The sequence below is a fragment of the Doryrhamphus excisus genome, linkage group LG3 (assembly GCF_037039965.1).
Source record: "Doryrhamphus excisus strain RoL-2023G ecotype Guam linkage group LG3, RoL_Dexc_Guam_v1.1, whole genome shotgun sequence".
Classification (NCBI taxonomy): Eukaryota; Metazoa; Chordata; class Actinopteri; order Syngnathiformes; family Syngnathidae; genus Doryrhamphus; species Doryrhamphus excisus.
Window position 1 is genome coordinate 12,340,657 of NC_136359.1, and position 25,399 is coordinate 12,366,055.

Here is a 25,399-nt window from a genome sequence, read left to right on the forward strand (position 1 = left end):
AGGCTAGGAGACCAGGGTTCAATTCCACCCTCGGACATTGCTGTGTGGAGTTTGCATGTTCTCCCCGTGCATGCGTGGGTTTTCTCCGGGTACTCCGGTTTCCTCCCACATTCCAAAAACATGCTAGGTTAATTGGCGACTCCAAATTGTCCATAGGTATGAATGTGAGTGTGAATGGTTGTTTGTCTATATGTGCCCTGTGATTGGCTGGCGACCAGTCCAGGGTGTACCCCGCCTCTGGCCCGAAGACAGCTGGGATAGGCTCCAGCACCCCCGCGACCCTCGTGAGGATAAGCGGTAGAAAATGAATGAATGTATTTAATCCATTTTGGAATAAAGCTGTGACCTAAAAAAATATAGTAAAGGTGAAGTACTGCGAATACTTTCCGGATGCACCTTGTGCTTTAAAATATTGTTTGTGCTCCTCAGCTTAGCTGATCTCTGCCGCTATGGCATCATTGCTTCTGTGGCTATGACCACATATTCAAAAGAGCATTTGTGCATGTAAAAAAAGCGAGTCCAAAACAAAGCTGCATTGCCTCCAAGCTCCAATTACCAATCACATGACCGTCTCCCCCATGCCCATTCTTCTATGCATCCTCTATCTTTAATGCTGTCACAGTGGTGTCCCTCTAAGGAGGACATGTATGATTGCGTGTGATTAAGTCCCATTACAGACTTTCCACTGTTTCCTTTGTGAAAGGAGCTCTTGTCCCTGGTGCAGAATGATTCAAACTAACAGTCCCCTTGTTTTCTCTGTTTCTTTGAAGGGCTTCCTATCGACTCTGGGACCCTGTGGCCCAAAGCCAGAGGAAGGGTCACATATCAAGGACCAAACACAATTGGACGTTTATTGGATTATGAGTCAATATGTACTTTTTCCACTGCACAGATGTTCTAGACGTGCAATAACAACTGTCTCCAAGATGAATATGGGTCAGGCCACACTGATTTACACTCAATAATACTTGGAAGAGCCATACATGGCTGGCGAGCCATAGGTTCCCAACCCCTGCTCTGTAGAGAACTACAATTGGTCTCACAGTAGCAACATTGTATTTCTTTTTTTAATTCCAGGTAATTAAATGAGAATATTTGTGACCATACACAAATATTCTAAAAACAAACCACAAAGGGACACAAAAACACTTTACAGCTGGTAACCATGTTGCAGCATTTTGAGGTCCAAATGCAGGCCCATAAAAAGAAGAGTCATTCTTACACAAAGGTTATGGTTTTATGTATGCCATGGTGTCATCAGTGGTATCATAGTATTGTTCAATCGTTCCTGTAATGAGTAGGGGGGGAGGTAAGGAGGTTACAGTTTTCCTGAAAAAAATGCCTTACAATTACACTCTGCGTCATGCAGTTACATAAACAATAACATCAACAGAGTACAATTATGAGAACTTTACAGGATGGAATGAAAAAAAAGTCCAAAATAAGCAAAATAACACAAAGGGGTATAAAGCCCACACTGACAAAACAATTATCTGAAGTTGAAAATGAAGTAATATTGCAAGAAAAAAAACCCACACTATTACAATAAGTTTGTTTGATTTTTGCAAGAAATATTGTCTCCTTGAAGAAGAAAGTTTTATTTATGATATCTCGAAAAAAAAAAGTTGTACAATGTCTCGGTTATAATAAAATATTACCTGAAAAAAAGTATTGTATTTTAAATTTTTAAACAGACCATTTGCATCAAAAGCAGGAAATCCATGCAAACATGGCAGAAAGAGGTGCAGAATCTGGAAGATCTAGAAAGCTTTCTGTGCGGTTTATCTTGTGTAGCTGCCCTATATGAGTCCATAGAGAGTGTTTAATCAAGCAGGAAATGTGAGAAAATGTTAATGCCTGTTTGAGAAAACTGTACATATATTAATTGTAAAAAATAAAGTTGTCGATTTTGCGAACTTCATCTATTGAGGACTATTTTTGGAATGTATCCCTTGCGATAAACGAGGTAACATTGTAATTGTTATTTTTATTTTATTTTTTACTTTTTATGTGAACTGATTAATTATGAAAACTGAGGTAGCACTGTATAAAATGTATAAAATGTAATTTTGGGGGAAAAAAGTTGTAATCTTAAGAGAATAAATACAAAAGGCGCTTGGTGGAAATTTGGACATTCACTTACTAAATTTACTAAAAAAAAAAATCCAACTTTTCTCAGAATATTCCTACTTTTTGTTGTAGAATTCCAACTTTATTCATATAAATGTATAACTTTTTTCTTGATTTGTTTCTTTTCAGTGTGGACCTAATACCCCAATTGTAACATACAACATGAAAGCCAGTTCATTGACACGCAGACAAAAAAAACACAGAGGGTCATATAAGCACAGCTTACAAAGATTGAGTAAAAAGTACACAATGTATACATGTTTTTTTTTAAAGCTGCAAAAGTAACATAAAATGTGTACCTTAAAAAACTGAACTGTTTCCGCTTGAAAAAACATGAATCATTCCAGTTAAAGTACCTGTAACGCCAACTTCGACAAAGTAGCTAACAAACGTTTATTTTGCTTAAACTGATCCACAGTCGAGGCACACTACAATACGCCACCCGTTAGTAGCAGCTTGTTACTTTGGCATAAAATCATCACAATATGGCCAATACGGTTCATGTTTTTTTTTTCCTCATTACAACCTGTAATAAAATAATCTAATCACATTCATTTTTTTTAGAGAACAGTCGTTATTAAACTCGCATCTGTAGACAAAACATTAAACTGAGGTCATGTTTTATTAAATGAAGCTTACACTAACTTCATATGGCTGTGGTTTGGAAAACGGAGGCTTCATAAGCATGACCGGAAAAAAAAAAAATGTGGAGACCAAGAATATCTTGGGATTCTAGCTTAATATGTTGATTTGTGACCCTGAGAGCAGCGTTGCAGTGATTTGGAGCTTGTCGCATCTTTGGAATTGTAAACTTGACTTGTTTTCAGGGCTGCAACAACTGAAACAATATACATTACCAGAAAGTATGCACTCTCTGTGTTTACCGGCCAGGACAGTGTGGACGGCAAACAAGACAGACTTTGTCCAAATATTCATTCATTCATTCATTTTCTTCCGCTTTTTCCTCACGAGGGTCGGGGGGGGGGGGTGCTGGAGCCTATCTCAGCTGTCTTCGGGCGAGAGGCGGGCTACACCCTGGACTGGTCGCCAGCCAATCACAGGACACATATAGACAAACAAACATTCATCACATCACATTCATACCTATGGACAATTTGGAGTCGCCAATTAACCTAGCATGTTTTTGGAATGTGGGAGGAAACCGGAGTACCCGGAGAAAACCCACGCATGCACGGGGAGAACATGCAAACTCCACACAGAGATGGCCGAGGGTGGAATTGAACCCTGGTCTCCTAGCTGTGAGGTCTGCACGCTAACCACTATTCCACCATGCTGCCTTGTCCAAATATGTCCTCTGTTTTGTTTTGTTACATTGTCTAAAGAAAGTTATGTTTCATGCTATCATAGTACCTCATGATCATTTACTGTAGTTCTATAAAAGGTATAAAAAATTGTATGTGTGCATGCTGGCCCATTAAAATCAGAGAAAAACTAGCTTGCAGAGGAATTAGTACCACTGAAGAGTATTCAGGAATGCAGCACTATTGTGTCTGCCGAATGCTGCATCCCATAAAAATGGGAAATTGGATATTTCTGAGTAGAAAAAAGTGCTGTTGCTGTTTCTACTTAGAGCAAATTAAAGATACTTAATTGTGATGCAATGGACTGACACTACTCAGTTCTGTCAAATACAGGCTCTGCGGTTTGAGACGAATGATGAGACATTTGAGTTCCGGATGAATGATGTGCGTCATCGTAGCATACTTAGCTCACCTTCTGAAAAATCCATGTTTTTCTCATTGCGTACAGTCTTTGCCAGTTTATCCACTTACTTGACTATCTGTGGTGGCATGATGGCTGTCTTTGGTTGGGGTGTTTTCATTTCTGGAGTATCCAAAGTAGCCTCCTTGCCTTTCTTCCTCGGTGGCTTTTTAATGGGAGTCTTCTTTGGTGTGGCCTCCACTATCGGGTCCCCGACCCTTGAGCCGTTCAAGTCCTGCTTGTCCGGGCTCTTGGCTTCGGGGGCCACTTGATCAGTGGTGACAGGTGCCACCATCTTTTGGAGGCTGCTGGAGGTTGGCAGTAGGGGTTTAGTAGACCCCTGCTGGTTCAAGCCGGTAGACGGGGTCCTCTTGGCTTTTTGTGGAGGTGTGGGCTTCTCCCGGGATCCCTTGGGTGTTGAGAGTCCATTGGTCTTGGTCAGACCCGTCCCCTCGTTCCTGTTGATGCTTTGGGTTTTCTCCTTGAGTTGAGCGGCCAGGAGAGTGGCGGCCTCAGAGTTCATATGAGGATGGATTACTTTGGGGCTCTTGGGGGGCTCCTTGGGGTTCTCCTTTGCACTGTCAGTGCTCTTCTTCTCAGATGAAGAGCTGTGGAAGCTGCTAATCTTCCTGAGCGCGTTCTGAACCACACCGTTAATGTGGTCCATGTGACTGGGACTGCTGTGTTCATCCCCAGACGTCTTGCCTCGCAGAGGTTTGTGCTTTCTGGGTGATGCGTTGCCGTCACCCTCCTGCTTCCTATGCTGATCGCTGCTCTTCTGCTTTACTTTCTGCTGCTCCTCACTCTTGGCTGACACATCACTGGAACTTCTCTTTTTTCCCTTTGGAACAGTGAGTGCTTTCATGCCACCCTGCACTTGATGGTCCGGCTGGGAAGTTCCTGTCGTGCTGCCATGGATCCACGATACCTTTGGCTTGGTTGAGGGGTCTGGTGGTCGTGGTTTGGGCTTACCGGGTGATGGTGGTGGCTTCCCGTTGCGCTTGTACTCTGAGGTAGCTGTCTCCCCATCCTTGGCACTATTCTCCTCCTCTTTGGACTGCTTCGAGAGGCGAGCGATGCGAGCATAGAGGGTTGCTGTTGCAGACTCTGATCCACTGGTAGAGCTTTCACTATCTGAAGACTTCAGCACAGGTTGATCAATGCCTTCAGGTCTGGTAACTCCAGTGTCCTTAAGGGAAGTGTACTCTCCAGCATCTTCATCATTAAGACCAGCTTCTGTTTTGTCTGTTTCTGGACTGGGGCTGCGCATTTCCTTGCTTTCATTCACAGATTCTGTGGCATATCAATAGAAATTTGCATTACTTATCAAACAAAAGAAAGAGACTGCTTCTAGGAAATCATGTTATCTTGTCAGTTTGGTGACTTTATCATGGTCTTCAAGCTTTCGTTTTCCTGTGTGATTTCAGTGCTATTCGATTAAAAAATGCCTTTCCCTCATCATAACCCAATTCCCAAAAAGAGGGAATCATGTTATGCTTCAGAATGTCACAGAACATGTTGCCTTATGTAGCCATGTAACCATGACGCTACCACCACCATGCTTGACTGGTGACTAGGTATGCTCCGATCAGGGTTGTATTCTGACAATCATCCATGAGTGAAATCCGTGAAACTGATCACATGGATTAACCATAATTTTTTTCATTTTTATTTTTCATTGTTGGTCGACACCTACAACTAATAAAAAAAGAAAAAAATCCCGACCAAAAAAAGGTAAATATCCGTAATGTTAAGTTAGGTGATGATTTGTGACTGGAGTTGGCGGGCTAGTGTTGGATTGTTGGCTTGTCCTGTGAGGTGAAGTCAGAGGTTGTCAGGGATGTCAGTCCTTGTGATCGCGCATCCTTACTGGTAATTATTATTATTACAAATGAATGCATATACACACAAAACTTATTAAATACTGGTTGGGTTAATTTCACTTACTAAAACCCAAATATTAGACTACAAGAAATCAATAATGAGACAAGTGGGAAATAAATATATAGTTAATGAAATGGCAGTGATGTCATGACATCTCCGAAATTGCTCAAATATCGTCCCTTCCAGACCACTAGGGTCATATTTGTCTGTTGTCTGCGGGATTGCAATATTACAAAAATATAAATTTTGCTGTGATGGAAAAAATAAGAAAATCTGTGCACACTAAATTCAACAAATCCAGTACTTCCTAAAAAAAAAAAAAAAAACGGATGGAAATTGTTTCCTTTGCCAAACATCAGCGAGTTCACAGTTTGGATTTTAGCCACATGCTGACTTGACCATACTGTTTCCTGTTTAGACTCCTCTCCCTCTCAAAGCAAGACCCAGATGGCACATGATGAGAAGCAAGTCTCCCCATAATGACATTTGCAGAAGTGTGTGAGTCATTGCATTGGAGATCTTCACAAAACGTGTGTGTCAGCAACATGTGTGTGAGCGGCGAGGCCTCTCATGCCAACAACAAATTACGGATCCCTATGTGTATGTTACTCCAGATAACTTAAGTGTTTATTTATTCACACAATGACTCACCTTCATGTGGAACACAGTAAACTGGGCCCTCGTCGTTGCTCTCAAAGGAGGAGAAGGACTCCTGAGAGGACCAGGAGGAAGGGGACGGCTGCTCGGCCGCAGAGGGGGGCTCAATGAAGCTGCAGTTGAAGTTGTGCTCAGGGTCGTGGTGGGCTACTGAGAACACAAAACAAACGCAGAAGCCCCGAGGTCAGCAAGAGGGTACTGTACCGTGTTACAAGAACAACAGTCTGCTCTCTTGTATTGCTTTGGACTTAACGAAAGAGTCCCACATTAAAAGCCAGTATGATTTCCAACATTTGGTCTTTTCACTTTGATTGATGCCACATGCAAATGATTTCCTTACAGACTATAAGTCATATTGATATTTTGTCGACAGACCATTAGACATGGAATTAACTGCCAACAAAACATAACTAAGCCAGCTCTTTGTTGCACTTACACATCTTCCAAATTGTAGTAGACGGCTCCTTTGAACAATTGTAGGACCAAAGTGAAAATATGATGCACATATGTCATTTCTATTCAGAACCAGAAAAAAGAGTCAAATATGTTTGACATCAACAACGCAACCACCATGGATTGAATTTATTTAGTTCCTGGTTACTTAAAAGTAAAGTGGTATGGACAAAAAAGAAGACTCTGCCTTTTCCCGTGATCATTAAGTACCTGGAGATAATGAAAGCATGCAAATAGCTGCGACTTCACTTTGTGTGTCTGACAGTGCAGTTGAACCACAACACTTTTTATTTGGCGTTTTGTGTATTTTAAGAAGCACTTCCAAAAAGTTTTACACTTTAATGACAGCTAAAAAGGTCAATCACCTGCTTAATATGAAAAAACCTTAGCTTTCGACACTTTTGAACAATATAATATATAGATGAAAGCTTTTGGTCACATGATCATTGTCCCCAAAATAAGTGAAAATGGAAGAAAATATAGTTGCTTCATCGCTGTACCCCGATTTTTTTTAATTAAAAAAAATTGTAATTAAAATTTTTTTTTAATTTAAAAAACATCTTGTTTACATTTTTTTTAAACATTTAAAAAAAATATGGGCAAAAAACAGGAACTGACTCCTCAGCCATAATAATCACAATACAATAAATAAAGATCAATATCTTTATTTTAACATGAATAAACTATGTTAAATGTGCTTTTGCTCATAGCCTTATGTCGTGTTTGCATTGTAAGGATGGGAACTAATGGGAACAAATGTGTTATATTTCTTGCTCAGGGTCCTCTTTGTATAGCCAAGGAATGTTAAGCAGCCAATCTATGCAAGGAGTGCATTTGTGTTCGTCAACAAGACAACACATGGACAATTTGCAGCATGATGAACAACTGATGCCTTTCAAATAAAGCCCATTGCTCCCCCAACCCTCCAAAACCTGAACCCTAGCCCCAGACTTGTGGCTTGTTCTGCAGACTGGACGCCGCTGGGAGGGCATGTCTGAGACACTCCACAGCTGCGTAGTGGGGGTGGCGGGGTGTCATTTTTACAGACCTGGTGCAACAGTACTCTAAAGCTAGTTTAAAGGATTTGTCCAGGGCTTAGAATGGTAATATGGCACGATGAATCACCTTGTGTACGAACAGTACTATACTTACTATAAATAAACTTGTCTGTATTTTTTTTGCATTGCTGGAACAACAAAGTCCAAGAGGGCTGCTTGACTGGATGACAAACCTATCTTTTTTTGAGGACAAAAAAAAAGTTTTGTCTCCTTTTATTAGCAATTTAATTTATTGAATGCTGCTACAAATGCTACAACATCTGCAATTCTGGTCAAGTGTCCTGGGATTAATCCAGCTGCAAAGAAAAAAAAGGCGGGCGGTGCTACACTTAGCACTCATCCGTCAGGAAACATTTGGATGCAAAAGGACACAAGGAATGCTGGACAGACGTGAAAATGAAGGGTGTGGGGTAAATATGCTTCCAGTGGAATGCCAAAATGCAACATATCTTTAGTGTTGCCAAAAGTGATATTGTGCTACGTTGGCTAGTCAGTTAACGTCTGGCTCCTTCCTCGCTTCTTCTCCTTGTTCCCTTTTCATTTAATGTATCCACATCTGTTGCCACTGGCCCTGGTGGGGATAAATCACAGTTCTGACACGGGCTGGGGTAAATTTGACCACTTCCTGTTTCCAGCCCTGTCGGGCCCCCTCTGGAATGTGTGTGCGTGTGTGTGTGTGTGTGTGCAGGACTGCGTAGCCTCAGTGGAGAGTTTCTAACTGTTGGCAGACCTTGCTTATGTGGCAAAAAAAATTGCCTGGAACAAACCAGGAAGTAGAATAAATTATTTTCAAAAAGTTACATTGATAATCTTGTTTGCATTTTAAATCATTTATGCTGATGTCTTGGATGTAAAAGTGCAAACATTCTTCTTTAATTGCACTATAAACAGCACATATGTGCAAAACAAAGAGCAACTTTTCTGGACTTATATGGTAAAGTTTCTAAAAACAAGTATTTTGATATCCAACATTGTGATGCCAAAGACATCCCTGTCTGAGTATAGAACAAGGTCAGAATGGAGTCACGCTCTAGCTTAAATAATCAGGATAACGAAGGAAGCACATGCTGCTCAGACGTGGAGAAGAAACCAGGTCATTGTGTTTTAACTCTCTCATCACAGCATCAAAAGTAGGACACAGTCTGGGCTGACTGAGTCGCTAGTTTCTGATGAAAGCAGCAGTTCCAATGTTCTTTCATAGTATTTACATTTATTTAGCAAAACATTGATATTGATACAGAAAGGCCAAGGCAAATACAGTGGAAAAGTTTTTTGCCAGGAAGTTAACCAATAGCTATGGGCCGGATACTCGTTTATGGATAATGCCTTTTTGCCAGATACGAGTATATTACTGAACGCGGTGCTTTTGAGAAAAATACATCATGCATTATGTTTCACAAGGCCGAGTGATTTGTGAGGTATGATTTTTTTCTTGTAGGCATTTTTGTGATGCAAATATATTACACTTTTGAACGCACATTGTTTTGAGAAGCCAAACTCTTTACTTCACTATGCCCAGCAACTAGCTTGAACTACTTTCCTCAGCACCGAAATTCAACCATAACTTGGCACAGGACAAAAAGTGGGGAGCGAGTCGCTGTTGACAGACTTCACTGCTTATGGAGGTGTCGCACAACTTCATGGCAAAAAATATGAACTATCGTTTTAATAGTGGTTACCTTCTTTTTACCTTTGTGTGGCAGTGTTTAAATTATTATTATTTCCAGTGTGGGGAAGATCCAAATGAATATGCTGACTGTCAATAGAAACATTGAGGTAGAAATGTATGCATATTATTGGGTTGCATTGGTTAATTGGTGACTCCAAATTGTCCATAGGTATGAATGTGAGTGTGAATGGTTGTTTGTCTATATGTGCCCTGTGATTGGCTGCCGACCAGTCCAGGATGTACCCCGTCTCTCGCCTGAAGACAGCTGGGATAGGCTCTAGCACCCCCGTGACCCTCATGAGGATAAGCAGTATAGAAAATGGATGGATGGATGGATTTGTCATGATACAGCTACAACTTAAAATGTCTCTGGCACAATGAAAGTAAGTGTCAATTCAATGCTAAGAGTTGAACACATCAGCATCTTTGGAAATCCTGGAATTGACAAAACTGAGGTCAGAGACAGATCACGGACCACGAGGCCTCCACATGGACCCTGCAGCCTTCACCAAAACACTGCAGCCTTTGATGGCACGTCTCTCAGCACCCCACCAAGCCCCCCCCCCAACCCCCACGACAACCACTAGCCTTCTCTTAATAACACGCTCTCTACTTCAGCCCAAGAAAACCTTTGCTTGCTGAAGACCAGGACGGATGCGAGTAAAGAAGAAAAAAAATGCAGCATTGGGCCTGGAATAACATGAACACAGGGGCATTTGAGGGTGCCAAGAACAATAAGAGTCTCTAAATGTGGTACATTCCTTTTAAACAAAAACCCCGCAATTGTGTGGCAGTCACCACTTCCACCCTCCTCAATCATCATCACCTAAGATGCAAATTAAAGTAGCAACACGGGAAAATGTTATCCTCTGGGTTGCGATGAAGACATTTTACTCTTTATTGTGCAAGGAACCATATATGGTAATATGTGGTTGTGATTTTTGTTTTTAAATGGCTGTTCAATACATAGTACTGTCTACAAGTGCAGTAGAACCTCTATGATTTAACACATGCTGGTTGTCAACTTTACATTTTAAAACTTTTAAAAGTTTTGTGTGACTTGAGAGCTGTATTTTGTCCCCAGATATGTTAATTCTGAATTGTACTACCTCAACGGTGTTCAACACTGTACAGTGACTGCCCGCATATTTGCAATTCAGCATTCAAATTTGAGGATTTTATGGATTGTACCAACTACTGGGAGTTTTGGACATTTGCTGGTGGCCCATGAAAATCATCTATTGTATTTCAATCAGTGGCCTAAGACGAAAGACAATAAGCAATACATGGCTTCTAACTCTCATGCGGGTCTTCAGTTTCTAAACAAAAGCTGCAAAAGATGTTATTTTTCTCTCACACAGGCAGCGAACGTCTGGCGGCTTTATGTGGGATATGAGTAAGAGAGACAGAGAGCGTTTTGGGGCTTACCGACAACTTTTGGCAGTTTCTGTCTCCTCAGTGGAATACGGGGAAGTTTAGTGCTGATTCGGCTAAATCGTCCGCACAGGATGCGCTTGGCTTTTTTGCTGTTGGAAGAACAGTCTGGGTTAGAACTGAGGTAGGATGACAGCATGGAAATCCAAATGAATCATTTAAAAGAGGCATTATTAGACTTGGCTTTGTGCGGAGTCCTGGTGGGCTGCTTTTACATTGCTCCCCACGCTCTCATATCTACATATAAAACACTTTACATACAGTTATTTCCTAATAAACTGCTGCCTATAAGAATTAAATACAACCCCACATACTGTATATTTAACTTTTGTGCTGCTTCCAGACTTCCCATCATGCACCATCATGACCTATTTCTCACTCACTTGTGGTCATCCTTGTGTCGACAGAGGCAGCAGCAGCACAGCAGCGAAAGCAGGACGATCAGCAAAAAGGAGACCAGGGTTCCTGCCGCAATCACGCCCATCCGTTGGTTAGGCTCTGGGGAAAAGAAGAGAAGCAGGGAATTTTGGATTATTCTGCAGTCTTTGTATTTGTTTATTATACGTATATCACTGATTCATAAACAAAAACAAATACTGGCTAATTGTGTCTAGAACAGTGATTGGTACAGTGAATTCATACACATAAGTCTCAACGTGCCTCACAGATGGTGTGTTCAAGGACCGCCAAACAAAGTGGCCGCAACGCCCAAACAAGATGCATTATTATTCATGAAAGCATAAATTTACATCATCAAACGTACATATTTGCTCATCTTACACACATAAACAATGAACAACTTCATGCTGTCACCTTTCTTCTGCACTGTACTACTGACAGTACTTGCTGTGCCATGTGAGGCGTTCAAGTGCATTACGTAAATCTCAAAGACAGGTAGCTAGAGTTCCCTGTTAGCTGAGAGTGAGAGTGGCTGACAGCAGCTCCTGGGTGAATGTTCGCTGCATATGTCATCTGTACTTGTTAATAAAGCGATTGAAGTGCAGGTGGGGCGGCGGTTGAGTGGTTAGCGCGCAGAGCGCAGGAGGACTCGGGTTCGATTCCACCCTCGGCCATCTCTGTGTGGAGTTTGCATGTACTCCCCGTGCATGTGTGGGTTTTCTACGGGTACTCCGGTTTCCTCCCACATTCCAAAAGCATGCTAGGTTAATTGGCGAGTCCAAATTGTCCATAGGTATGAATGTGAGTGTGAATGGTTGTTTGTCTATATGTGCCCTGTGATTGGCTGGCGACCCGCCCTAAGACAGCTGGGATAGGCTCCATCACCCCGCGACCCTCATGAGGAAAAAGCAGTAGAAAATGAATGAATGAATGAAGTCCAAGTGTCAGTAACACCATAACATCCACAAGGAGGTACGCTGTCCAAGCTAACATTTAAGTTTATCACATCTTATTTATGTCTAGGGTTGCTTTTTTTCTATTATTATATCTACCATATTAGGTAATACAAGTGTAGATGACTATAGGGGTGTTATTTCATGTCTACAGGGCTCTATGATGGTAAAAACAGTATTTAGAAGGTCATGGACTGGTTTTCTATGCTCTAAATGCAAAACTATAACATGTATTAATAATGAATCCTACTTTGGGGAAATTCACTTAATGTGGTGAGGTCTGTAAGCAATTAACCGCAATAAATGAGGGACAACTGTAAACAACAAAAGTGAGTGGTGACATGTGGAGAAAAATGCATCTCATTGGCAAGTTGTTCCATATTGTGGCTTTTGGGGGTAACTCAGGCTATCGCTTAGGTTTTTACGCTGTCACATAAAGCAAAGATAAATTGTTGTGGTATGTGCTTACTGGTGGATTGGGGGATAAAAGACAATAAAAGACAGGAAGAGGGAGGAAAAGGTCTTACTTGATCAGCGCTAGTCGATTCCTGCTATGGCACTCGAGCCTTATTCAACAATATCCTCCCCACCTGCTTCAATCATGTCTAATAATGAAATCGTCAACTCATCGTTCTCCCTTCCTCTTTCCCCCTTTTTCTCCATCTCCTTTCTATCTCTCCGACTGGCTGGGTGAGAGCCAAAAACCGCAAGCGCACCGGGACATCAGTCTGGAAAAGCTATCAAGGCTATGTAAACTCTCCCACTACACACACACACACACACACATACACAAGGCCAGGGAAGATGTTTGTCGGTACTGCGTGTACAGCCAACTATTCGTCACTTACGATCCACTCAGATCCAGGAGCTTATGGCTTTTTTGGACATCAGAAGAAAATGTGTTTTCGGTCTCAAGAAGGGTATTTTATTTTGAAGAACATGTGTGACACTCTTTTGAGGACAAAAAAACGTTACTTACGAAGATAGCAGGCACCGGATACGGGGTCGCAGTTCTTGTCATGGCAAGAGCAAGTTTGGTTGCAGTTCACTCCATATTGTCCAGGTTGACAGGACATATTGCAGCTAGATGAGAAGACATGACATTTGTTAGATATTGGTTAATAATCTAATAATAATATATATATATGGTTAATAATAATAAATAATATATGCAGTTTACTGTTGATTAATCATGCCTTGAAGTAACTCAGGCAAAATTGAGTGCACTACTCAGGTGCAACCAGCAGGGGCACTGTTGATTCAATGAGTTTGCTGTCTGACGAATCATACAGTGTCATCTATTGTTTTGGTTATACAGCATTTGAGGACGTAAACACATCAATGTGGAAATGCTATCATCTAACATTAATACACAACAATATTTAACAACTTACAATAATTTAATTAACTGATAATGTTACTTTATACTGTAGGCATCAAGGAAAAGTAATGTCCACCTCTATGTTGCTAACTATACACAAGTTGGTTATTCATTTCCAACACTTTTTCTGATTACAGATGATGGTTTTATGACTTACTAGGTTCCATAAAAACCCTGGTCACACAGGCACTCTCCGGTGACAACATGACAATTGCCGTTGAAACAGTGGCTGCAGTTGTTTTCACAATTTTCGCCGTATGTGCCGTTGGGGCAACGCACCTCACACCTATCACATAAAAGAAGCATGCAGTAGTGGTGGTGATTATGGTGTGAGTCAGAGGCATTGGGACAATGTGGAGCTACTACTTAAAGTCGTGGCCATTATTTGTTTGAATAACAGGGCAGTGCGAAAGGACTACAGGGCGTGTTCTCACCTGTCCCCAATCCAGCCGGGGTTACAATGTGTGCATTTGCCCTGAATGGGGTCACAGTGGTGGCCGTCCTTGCAGGTGGGACACACCTCCTGACAGTTTTCGCCAAAGAAGCCTTTGGAGCAGAGCTGATCGCACCGTGTCCCGTTCCAGCCTCTGTCGCACGTGCCGCATCGTCCCTCCGTCACCTTACACGGCTGCTGACCTTTGCAGTGGCCACACCTGAGGAACATGGTTCACATTTAGCACTCCTCTGTGCTACAACGATGCAAAGGCTTGATTTAAAGCTTTGTTGCCCTGATGATCATTTAATGGTGCGAATAAGATTGAATTTTAACTTTATCCTTTACGGTTTATAGCATTTGAATTGTGTGCGGTCAATAAAAGGTAAATCACTTAACGTACGGCAAATGGTTTTCACATCTTGGCTAATGTGAACACCAATTCCCAAATCTCACTTTACCGCTGCCTCATTAAGTCTATTTTAAGGGTTATCAACTGCAGCATATATATCACATCTTATTGAAACTATAAAACAGCTACCAATCATGCAGCACATATAGTAATTGAAAATGTACCATCTGTTTGCTGCACTTGATTTGGTATCATGGCTGTACTTTACTGTAGGGCTACTTTATTTGAATATGTTCATTTCATTCAAGTCTGCTTTTATGTTGTGCATGTCTGATATACCCTAAAGCAGGAGTCTCAAACTCGCGGCCACTAGTTTGAGGCCCCCACCTTGATATGAAAGTTTAATGTTAGTGCGGCCCGCGCAAGTTTGATATGGATGCTGTATGGTATCATGTACCCAGAAAAAATTATTACGTTTGATTAATGTTCATGATAAGGTTAAATAACTGTTAATAGTTATCCTCCCTATCCGTGTGCAAGTGGTAAGTTTTTTTAAGGAAATAACTTGAAGGGTACCGTTTAGGTTGCTAGCTCTCTAGTTTGCGAGTTAGCATGTGTCTCGAGACCCTGCAGTTGCGCAATATGTTGTAAATAAAAAGTATAAATGTGACTATAGTTGTGTTTTATCATGTCTACAGGGCTCTAATAATGCTTTGTTAATTTTAATCAGAAAAAAATAATTTGTCTACCCACCAACTATATGTGGTTTCTTAAGTTTTTATTATTTGCCGTTTGATTGTTATTATTATATTTACTTATTTATTACTGATTGATTTTCTTTATTCTTGATTTGTTCATTTATTTTTCATCTTATTTTGTGTAGAAAAATAAAAAGTAAGATATGGAATGTTTTATCAGAGCTTTTCTTGTAGAAAATCGAAACCAAAGCAAAGTTTATTCATTTTTCTGTTTTTAATAAATGCGTTTTTTTGGGGTTTTTTTTTGGAAAACCTGATGCGGCCCAGTCTCGCCCAGACCCTAGCTCCAGTGGCCCCCAAGTAAATTGAGTTTGAGACCCCTGCTCTAACGAAAAACAACTTATTAAACAAATTATTTCTTACTTGTTCCTGCAGTTTTGCCCGTAGAAGCCAGCAGGACATGGCTCCCTGCAAAACTTCCCACGGTACCCTGGTGTGCAGGTACACGAGCCATCCACCTGATTACACTTTCCGTGGACGCACTGGCAATACCGCTCACACCTCGGCCCCCACATCCTCTCCCGGCACTGGCAACGCTGCGTAAACTGGTCACATGGCGAGTTGTTGCAGTTGCACTGAATGGCACAGTTCCGCCCTGTCCAGCCAGGGCTGCACAGGCAGCGCCCCGTCATCGGGTCACACAGCGAGTTGACGCTGCAGTAGCAGTTGTTATTGCACTGAGGGCCCCAGACGCCTGGGTGACAAGTGCAGAGGCCCGTGTCCTGGTCACATTTGCCCTTTTGGCACATGCACGCATTCTCGCAGTTGGGCCCCCAGCGGTTGTGGTTGCAGGTGCACTTGCCAGTCAAATCATCACACTGGCCATTGGGGTAACAGTTACATTTACCTTTGCAGTCTGGGCCCCAAAACTGGGCCGGACACTCTGTTTAGAGACAATGCAGAAATATCAATGAAAATCCAGCACATGTGTGTCCATAGTGTGCAAAAGCCCAAGGTCACTAAGTATATTTTAGTTATCATTTACTTCTTTAAAATGTACGCCTCATGCAACCAACATACAGAGGAACCTCTAATCTCCAATATTTTAAAATGCTTACAAAGACCACTCACTTGTGTCGCAGCTTGCTCCAAAGTATCCATGGCGGCAGCGGCATTCGTTAGGCCTGACGCACACCTCATTTTCCTTGCAGGTGAAGTTACCCTCGCAAAGAGCTTGAAGGAGGGAAAACAAGAACATGTTTTTAACAGTGCTTGTTATGTTACTGTATATTCAATATGTATAAGTGGATTGAGCTACATGGGGTACATACGTGTGAGGCATTCATCTCCTAGCTGAGCCCATCCACTGCAGCACACCAGCTTTGAAGAGCTGGAAAAGAATTCCCAAAGTATAAATAATAGGCAGAGAGGGGGTTGAGGCACCTGACATATCAAAGCTGCTGCATCCACGCCCCAACTCAATGTGGCTTTTTTTTGGGTCACATCTGGGAGATTAAACACGGCAAAGTATCATCACTACTATGCAAATACTGAGCACATGGTAGTGCAATTATGGGAAGCATGTGTCTCCACCAGTGCAGTCCAGTACAACCATCGCTATCAGCCTCTTTTGCCTTTTTGGGCTTTTTGGGAAGGAAAACAATGGAGGAGTCCAAATATTCTGAGACGCTGCCAAGTTTTTTTGGGGTCAGTTAGGAAAGGATAAATTCGTCTGCTCTTCCTCCCACGCCTGTGACCTTTACTGGGACCCTGCAACACATCAGCTGGCCTCATAATGTTGAAGATGGCGGCCTGCTCATAAGGAGCAATGCTGTTTTTTTTATTCTGACAAATAGGCGTGTGGTAAACGTCAACCCTCACATGATTGCAGGAGTTTTTTTTTCAAATGATGTGTTTACTACTTTATGTATAAACTACGAAGCTGGGTTTAACTTTAACGGAGCTGCTCCAAACTCCAGTGGCATTGGCTCTTACTGAACTTTCAACATGGAGCCAATCTGTGTCAGCACTCAGAGAAAAATTACATTGGTGGAATTAGTTTGGGGTTCACAAGCAGAAAAATCGAACTTGAAAGTGACTGAATGTTCCAAAAGACCGCAAGTATTTAAAAAAAAATCAATATTTTTCTATGGTTTTTACACCACTAAAAATAGTTTTTACGTCTGTCAAGCACAAAACCACTAGGGCAAGATAGAGTCATTGTTTTAATTGTGATTTTGTGGTTTATTTTGCAGGATTATTCAAAAAGTTCCACCAAGTTCCATGAAACTTTGTAGATGGGGAACACATATTCAGAGCGAGAATGTATTAAACTGAATGAAAGGTCAAAGGAAGGTATAGGGACACAAATACTCAATTTTCACCATTATAGTCCACTATATTTGGGCCAAACAAAAGAAGCAGAGCAACTGAAGTGGAACTTCATGACCTTGCTTCATAATTATTCAATCAAAAAAGCCAGAGAGAAACATGTTTAGCATTGTTTGGCCTTGGTGGAGGTCTGTGCACTCCTAAATGATATTCGAGGCCTCTGTTTGACTTCATAGTCTGTGCTGTTAACTAATTTTTAGGGCCAAGACATTATTCATCAGGTATAATCGCCCTTATGAGGGTTTTCCCATACTCAAAAACTCCCCAAATTTGTGTGTGTAGGACTTTATGTAATTTAGGGGTTCTGAACACCACACACCATAATTGTCTCACTAGCTCCCTCCAGAAAGTGTCAAAATGGTGTATGCCTGAAAATTTTCAAACAGAAAATCAGCCATTGTGGTTTGAAGTTACCATTTCCGGGGGGGATTACCGACATTTCCCGATATTTCATTCATAGTAATTAAGGTCTGTGACATATTTCCTGGACAAATGACATTTTGATCGACACAACATACTACCCACATAAACAAATGAAACTAATGTTATCATGTATTACTACACATGATACCTAATATGACACAAAAGCAAATATGTATGTTCAGTCATCATTCATTTTCTACCGCTTATCCTCACGAGGGTTGTGGGGGTGCTGGAGCCTATCCAAGCTGTCTTTGGTTGAGAGGCAGGGTACACCCTGGACTGGTGGCCAGCCAATCACAGGGCACATATAGACAAACAACCATTCACACTCACATTCATACCTATGGACAATTTGGAGTCGCCAATTAACCTAGCATGTTTTTGAAATGTGGGAGGAAACCGGAGTACCCGGAGAAAACCCACATATGCACGAGGAGAACATGCAAACTCCACACAAAGATGGCTGAGAGTGGAATTGAACTTGGGTCTCCTAGCTGTGAGGCCTGCGCACTAACCACTTGTTTGCCGTGCAGACTGTGGATGAAGATATAGCATATGTGGGATGATAATTTGTCATAAATACCCGTATCCGTGCGGACATAGCCTTAGAGGCTCTTTCACTGATTCAAAAACAAACTTTACTTTTCCTGTATGCATGTTTCACTCCTCACTAGACTCCGGTCTGAGAATACAGTGAACAGCGAAGGCATCACTTTGTTGACTTTGTAACACAGAGACGTGGACTGGAAATGCTGACAAGTTATGATAAACGCTTAACTGCTTCCTTCTATTCATTTGACTGAGGTTAGAAGTAAATAAAAGGCCCATACAGTAAAACATGCAATGGGGAAAAATACATTAGAGTAGCTTGCAATGGACAGGCATTGTTGGATATAAAACGAAAAGATAAGAATAAGATAAGAAGATGAGAAACAAAACTAAAAACTGTCCTAAAACATAAAGTACCCCCAAATAGTTATTATTAAAATACTGTATGTGGCCCACAAAACAGGCTTTGGACGTACCAAAATAAATACACAATTGAGCAGCAGCTTTGCCTTTGACTTACGATTGCTGTTTTACAACTATTTTAAGTTACTGATGTCCTTAAGTACACAAAAAAAACAAAAACAAAAACAAAAATAAACATTTTATGTCGTATGTTAGGGAATAGGTTTAACCACAATAAAAGCACACATGTGACCAGTTTTAAAGCTTTAAGTAAATCTAGTTGGAGGTTAACTCATTTTGAGATATGGATATTGAAAATACCATTCATGTGCCATCAGGGCCAGCAAAAACCTCTCTGCTGGCCTACACTGTACTAGCATTGATGTACATTTGCAACTAGTTCTAGCATTTCTTCCAAGAAATTGTATTATTTTTTTCCCAACAGGCTACTATCCTCAACTGTATGTGTAGCTGCAGCTTCTATGTGGTGCCATGACAATTAAATCTACTCAGGGCCTTCAGAATGAGGAGTGCTGGCCCATATGACATATTACAATGAGGTCGGTTCTTTAACCGATCTTTCACCAATAAGAATCCTGACCTGACCAATGAACAATTTCCTATGCTCTGATTGGTTGATCAGGGCAAAATTGTTCAACAAACCGAGTTATGACGGGGGGGGCTAACAGCTCTCTTGAGTAGATGTATTTTATTTAACGGTTTTACATTTTTGTCATGTTATTAGATCCATACTTAATCTGAACTGCTCCAGATGATGTTTTAGTATCGCGGTTTGACGTTGTCTGAGCCTTTTATCATCGTTACATTGACCGAATGCCAAATTTACAGGCGCCAGCAATCACAGGTGGAAGTTAGTTTGTATCGCTTGAAGTTGCCAGGAGAAATGTAACTCAGATGTACGTATCAGCAGCAATGTATTGAATGATAGTATAAGGCTTAACTGGGTTTCTTGCCTTAGTAATGATGTTATTGCAGAAACCTGGCAGTTCTGTATGCTGTCAGCGTTCAGGATTTCCAACGGTCTTTGAACATGGCCAGCTTAGTCCTGTGTGTGTGAGGTGGATGTCAGGTCGTTTTTTTCTGTTTTTTTTTCGGTTATGGAGTGATGGACTGGGTACAACAACAGTACCCAGTTTTGCTTCAATAAAGAGATTGTTGATGGACCAGCTCCTTGTCAGCCTTACAACATCCAGGCAGACATTTTAGCATTTTAGTATTCATCCGCAATATGCAAAATGCCTCTCTCTGTATTGCAGGCCATTTTATACTGGGCTATTTTATGTTAGTAGCCACAATAAATGAGGGACGACTGCAAATAAATATGCCTATACTCCTATAATAGAATGCTTGGGCATCTCTGTGTTGAGTTTGCATGTTCTCCGTGTGTGTGGGTCTTCTCCATGTGCTCTGGTTTCCTCCCACATTCCAAAAACATGCACGATAGGTTAATTGTCGACTCTAAATAGTTCATAGTGTGAATGGTTGTTTGTCTATACGTGCCCTGCCATTGACTTGTGACCAGTTCTGGGTGTACCCTGCCTCTTGCCCAAAGTCAGCTGGGATAGGCTCCAGCATACCCGCCTGCAAACCTAGCATAGAAAATGGATGGATGGAATTAAAGGCAGTGCCCCTAGTGGTGTAAAGCTAACACTGCGCCATACAGATGTACACATCTGTACCTCTTGACCTGTGGACTCCTATTTTAACTAGAAATCGTAAAAATATGATCAATATTTGTGCTATTGGCACATTCTGTTTGACCATTCCATGTGGAACCAGGTCATTTGGACCCCAAAGCAGGAACCTAATACTTCAAGTATTTTTGTAGTTCACTTTATAGGTACAATAAGAAACTCAGAGTGGGTTTGAAAATGCTGTAAATAAATGTCACAACTAAAGAGTCTCAGTTAGAAAGCATTAAAATAACACATTTGTTTATGCTTACCCCCCTGCTCTGCAAACATTTCTGCCTTTCAGGCTCAATTCCTGACTCGCACCGAAGCAAAAAAGAAGACAAACCACCACCAAAGCGAAAATGTTCTTCACTTCCATTGTACAAGCAGCAGCATCCTTCTAGACGCCGTTATTATTCCACATGTCCAAGTTGAGCACCTTGGTTTTGCGCACTTAATCCAAATGTGTGTCCGGATAACTTTAAAAACAGCCCTACGCCATCCACTAACATTCCAACCCGAAGGAAACTGAAGAAAGACCGTTTTCCCGCAGACTGTACCGTTACTTCCATGAAATGTTCAAAAAGAGAACACTGATGGATCCGGATTAATTTTGAGTGAGGAAATATGTAACAAAAACATATAATTTCCTTATGATTAATTGGGGCTAAAATTTAAAAGTACAAGATCCCGCGTTGGCTGTCCCTCTCTGAGGAGAACTACTTCACTTTTGTCCTCTCGCGCTCTCAGGAGTGGCAGGAGGGAAATTCCTGATTTGTTACTCTGTCTTTGGCTGTGTGCGCCATGCGTGCGCCACTAGATTTACATAGTGTGCGCCACAGGGTCTGCCCTCCAACTTTTGGACGAAAACAGTAACCAATCATATGACCCTGTAATTTAAAGAAGGATATACTCTGTGGCGGGATATAATTAAATATAAATTTCAATATATGACCTATTAAATTCTAAGGATAAATGCTTGGCCAAGCATCAATCATGTGCAATAATAAAACCTGTTTCTATTTGGTAGTCAAATGGTTACTAGTGTAAGTTGTGTAACTCACTTAGGGTAGTTTTTGGTTGTGTGTGTGTGTGTACTTTGCAGTGATGCAACAACGCCATGTGTGGTTGTTACACTTAGACAATAGCTCCCCCTTCTGGTGGAAAAGAAAAGAACGGAGACTTGTTGCATTTACATAGCTAAGTCCTTCAATGGCATCACTCATTTGTTTGGACCTCCAAGACATTTTAGCGTCCCAAATATCTGCAAATATATTCTACGTTAATGTTGTTGTACTTTAAACGACTTCAGCCAGAAATACACATGTCAAATATGAATTATAGTCCTAAGATTTAAGGCCAGTGTGTCTACATATCTCATTTATAATGGAATAAAACAAACAAAACCTAAAACACAATCATTTCAGTAGCACCATTCCAGAAAACAGTAATTTTGCTACATCCTTTCAGTGGAAAAAAGTGGTGGGCAAACATAAAATTACAAATTGAAAGCTGATTGTCCAAATTTTAAAGGATTCCACTCCACTGTTTATTGGATGGAGTGCAATCTCCGGGTCAGGGATGAGATCCTGCCTGAAGTGGAGGAGTAACACATACCACTGTCACACTGAATGAGAGGAGAAACTTGCTTTCCCTTGATCTTGGGGTCTCGTTCACAAGTGAAGGAAAGATGGAAAGCGAGATTGACAAGCAGATTTGTGCAGCATCTGCAGTTATGCAGACTCCACATTGTGGTAAAGAAGGAGCTGAGCCAAAAGGCAAAGCTCTGAAATTACTGGTCCATCTACGTTCCTATACCCTGACCTATGATCATGAGCTTTGGGTAGTGAATGAAAGGACAGGATCATGGCCAAAATAAGTTCTTTCCATCGGGTACGTGGGCTCTCCCTGAGAGATAGGATGAGAAGCACTGTCATCCAGGAGAAGCTCGGAGTAGAACTGTTGCTCCTCCACACTGAGAAGAACAAGATGAGGTATCTTGGGTGCCTGGGCAGGATGCCTCCCAGACACCTCCCTGGGGAGGAGTTCAGGGCATGTGTGACTGGTTGAAGGCCTCAGGGGAGACCCATGACACGTTGAAGAGACTATGCCCCTTTACTGTCCGAGGAACGCATTGGGATCTGCCAGGAGGAGCCGGACAAAGTAGCTGGAGAGAGGGAAGTCTGGGCTTCTCTGCTTTGGCTGCTGCCCCTGCGACCCAACCTCAGATAAGCAGAAGAAGATGGATGGATGGACTTAAATGGCTGCATTCCTTTATGTTAAGATAAATGTGGGGTAAAAAAATGGTTTTACATTTTTGTCATTAGCAACAAATGTGTCGCATTATCACAAAAAGACTGAATGGCAAAGGATATAAGGATATGAGAGTTCATGACTTGTTCTTTGGCTCAAGCAACATCCCTTCACCATGACAACAAGTGATTGTGCTTGAAGAAAGAAAATGATGCACAACATTACCATCCTTGGTAGGCCTAATGATCCATTTAAAGTGTCTGAAAAGAAGATGTGACTCCCAGGAGCTTCTTTGAATGAAATGACTGCAAAGCGTGTTATAATGTATTGCTTCATTATGTACAGAATCAGGGAAAGATCTTTGGCCACCACTAGCTTTGTTGTTTAATGGCCAACTTTTTTCATTTTCACATAGTAAATAAGAGGAAAGACTGGCGGGATAATACCAGAAAACCAATTAGTGGTGCTTGGGTCAAGAAAGAACTTGGTCAACTTTGGTCAGCATCTGGATCAAGGAGCAGATAGTCAGTGAAGTCAGTGAAAGATGGACACATATTTGTTCTTTCACCTCCACGGACAAGGAAATGCTAACTAACAAATAGATACAACACATACAGTGCTTTATTATTATTATTATTATTATTATTATTATCATCTATTTTTTCCCTTGGTGGAGGCCTGCGCTCAACACATGTAAATGTGACCTATTGCACTGTGTCTACAGCAGGGGTTCAAAAAAGGCAAAATTAGGTGATTTTTAGTTCCTACAAGTGAGTAAGTAAATGCTTTAGAAAATCGGTTTTGTTGTGTGAGGGGACTCTCCATGTGTCAAAATGACTTATCTAGACCGTGCCCTCAAAACATGGTCAGTAATGTAATTGCTGTGCCATGCTGTCAGATACAGTGTGGTAGAGGTCCATCACAACAAGTGACTGCCACATTGCAGTGACACCAACACTCTATTGCTAATAATATAAGTCCCCTATACATTACAGTTAGTAACTTTCAGTCAGTGGCTAATTTCCACCAATACTCAGCAGTGCATGTGTACTTGTAAAGCCGTCACTTAGCTCAATATGACTAGCATAGCAAGCGGCTCGATGATTAAGGGTTCAGACAACACCAAGCACCTACACTACAACATCATCTAAAGTATCTCACAATTAATAATTATCTGATAACGTGATATACTGTAATGGTAATAGTACTGGACTGGGAGCCTGCCTGTTTGCTCTGATCAACAAATCAGAAATAGGCGCCTGAAAGCTGGCCCAGAGTGGCAAATCACAAAGTTTGATTGACTATAAAAAGACAACCCAATTAATAATATTGGCTGCATTCCAATAGTAGTTTGCGTTGCCATGATTAGGGAAGGGAGGGCTGAGGGAGCGAGTCAACATTGATGGTCAGTAAGGAGTTGTATGTAACCCACTTTCATTGCATTGCAGTAATGAACATCAAATAACAAAACACCAAGATACATAGTAAAATCAGCAAGGTAGTATACTATTTGGGCATTTTTGCAGTGACAACATGTCAGAGCAAACAAAGTACATAATGAGAACCCACCTTTGGAAACTAACTAAAACGAGACTGATTTTTTTAAACAACAACAAAAAAACCTGATACGACTCTCCGCTTGGGCATCTTTGTGTGGAGTTTGCATGTTCTACCCGTGCATGCATGCATGGGTTTTCCGGGTACTCCGGTTTCCTCCCACATTCCAAAAACATGCTAGGTTAATTGGCGACTCCAAATTGTCCATAGGTATGAATGTGAGTGTGAATGGTTGTTTGTCTATATGTGCCCTGTGATTGGCTGGCAACCAGTCCAGGGTGTACCCCGCCTCTTGTCCTAAGAAAAAGGATGGGTGAAAAACCTGATATTATACAAACAGGGCTTATTAAATACTAATAATAAAATTATAAAAAATAATCTGTATGTATTTCTTAATTGTAAAATATTACAATACTTCAATTGAAGTCAGTGCTTCTGGTAATGGTTAGGCCATCAGAGAAGGTTTTGCTTGCCCTGACTCGTATCCAAACACTTTTGCAATGTGGCTGACACCGAGGTGGGAGGAGGAAGAAGTTCATAACATATTGTTTGTACAATGAACCAGTGGAGTGACATAAATTTGTGAACTCTAACAATGTCTATTGATTTATGCAATATGCAAATATCCCTATTTACAGTGTCATAACATTTTCACATCTTGATGACTTGTGTACATCAGGTACACTGTAAAAACATAAAAAATAAGGGAATAAGAAGGATTTGTTTTCACATTCATAAATCTAATAGTTAACGGAAGCTGAAAAAAAATCATAATACAACCCAAAATATGAAGAGATTTGCATCAATTTAAAACAATAGGCTTCCTGGTCACAACACAGACTATTAAGATACAATACAAGGGCAGACAACAAATTTAGTTCCTTAGAACCACAACTTTTAATGTTAA

General features: G+C 41.1%; 1 protein-coding gene across 1 annotated transcript; it reads right to left on the reverse strand.

The window, feature by feature from the left end:
• Positions 1 to 335: 335 nt before the first annotated feature.
• Positions 336 to 21,652, reverse strand: scarf2 (scavenger receptor class F, member 2). The gene is made up of 11 exons (XM_058071164.2): positions 20,955 to 21,652; positions 16,555 to 16,613; positions 16,355 to 16,456; positions 15,647 to 16,166; positions 14,175 to 14,393; positions 13,898 to 14,026; positions 13,339 to 13,442; positions 11,391 to 11,505; positions 11,002 to 11,099; positions 6,388 to 6,543; positions 336 to 5,145 (listed from the first exon to the last, which is right to left on the reverse strand). The coding sequence occupies exons 1-11, from the start codon at positions 21,059 to 21,061 to the stop codon at positions 3,920 to 3,922; spliced, it is 2,835 nt and encodes a 944-aa protein (XP_057927147.2). The 5' UTR covers positions 21,062 to 21,652; the 3' UTR covers positions 336 to 3,919.
• Between the last annotated feature and the right edge of the window lie 3,747 nt (positions 21,653 to 25,399).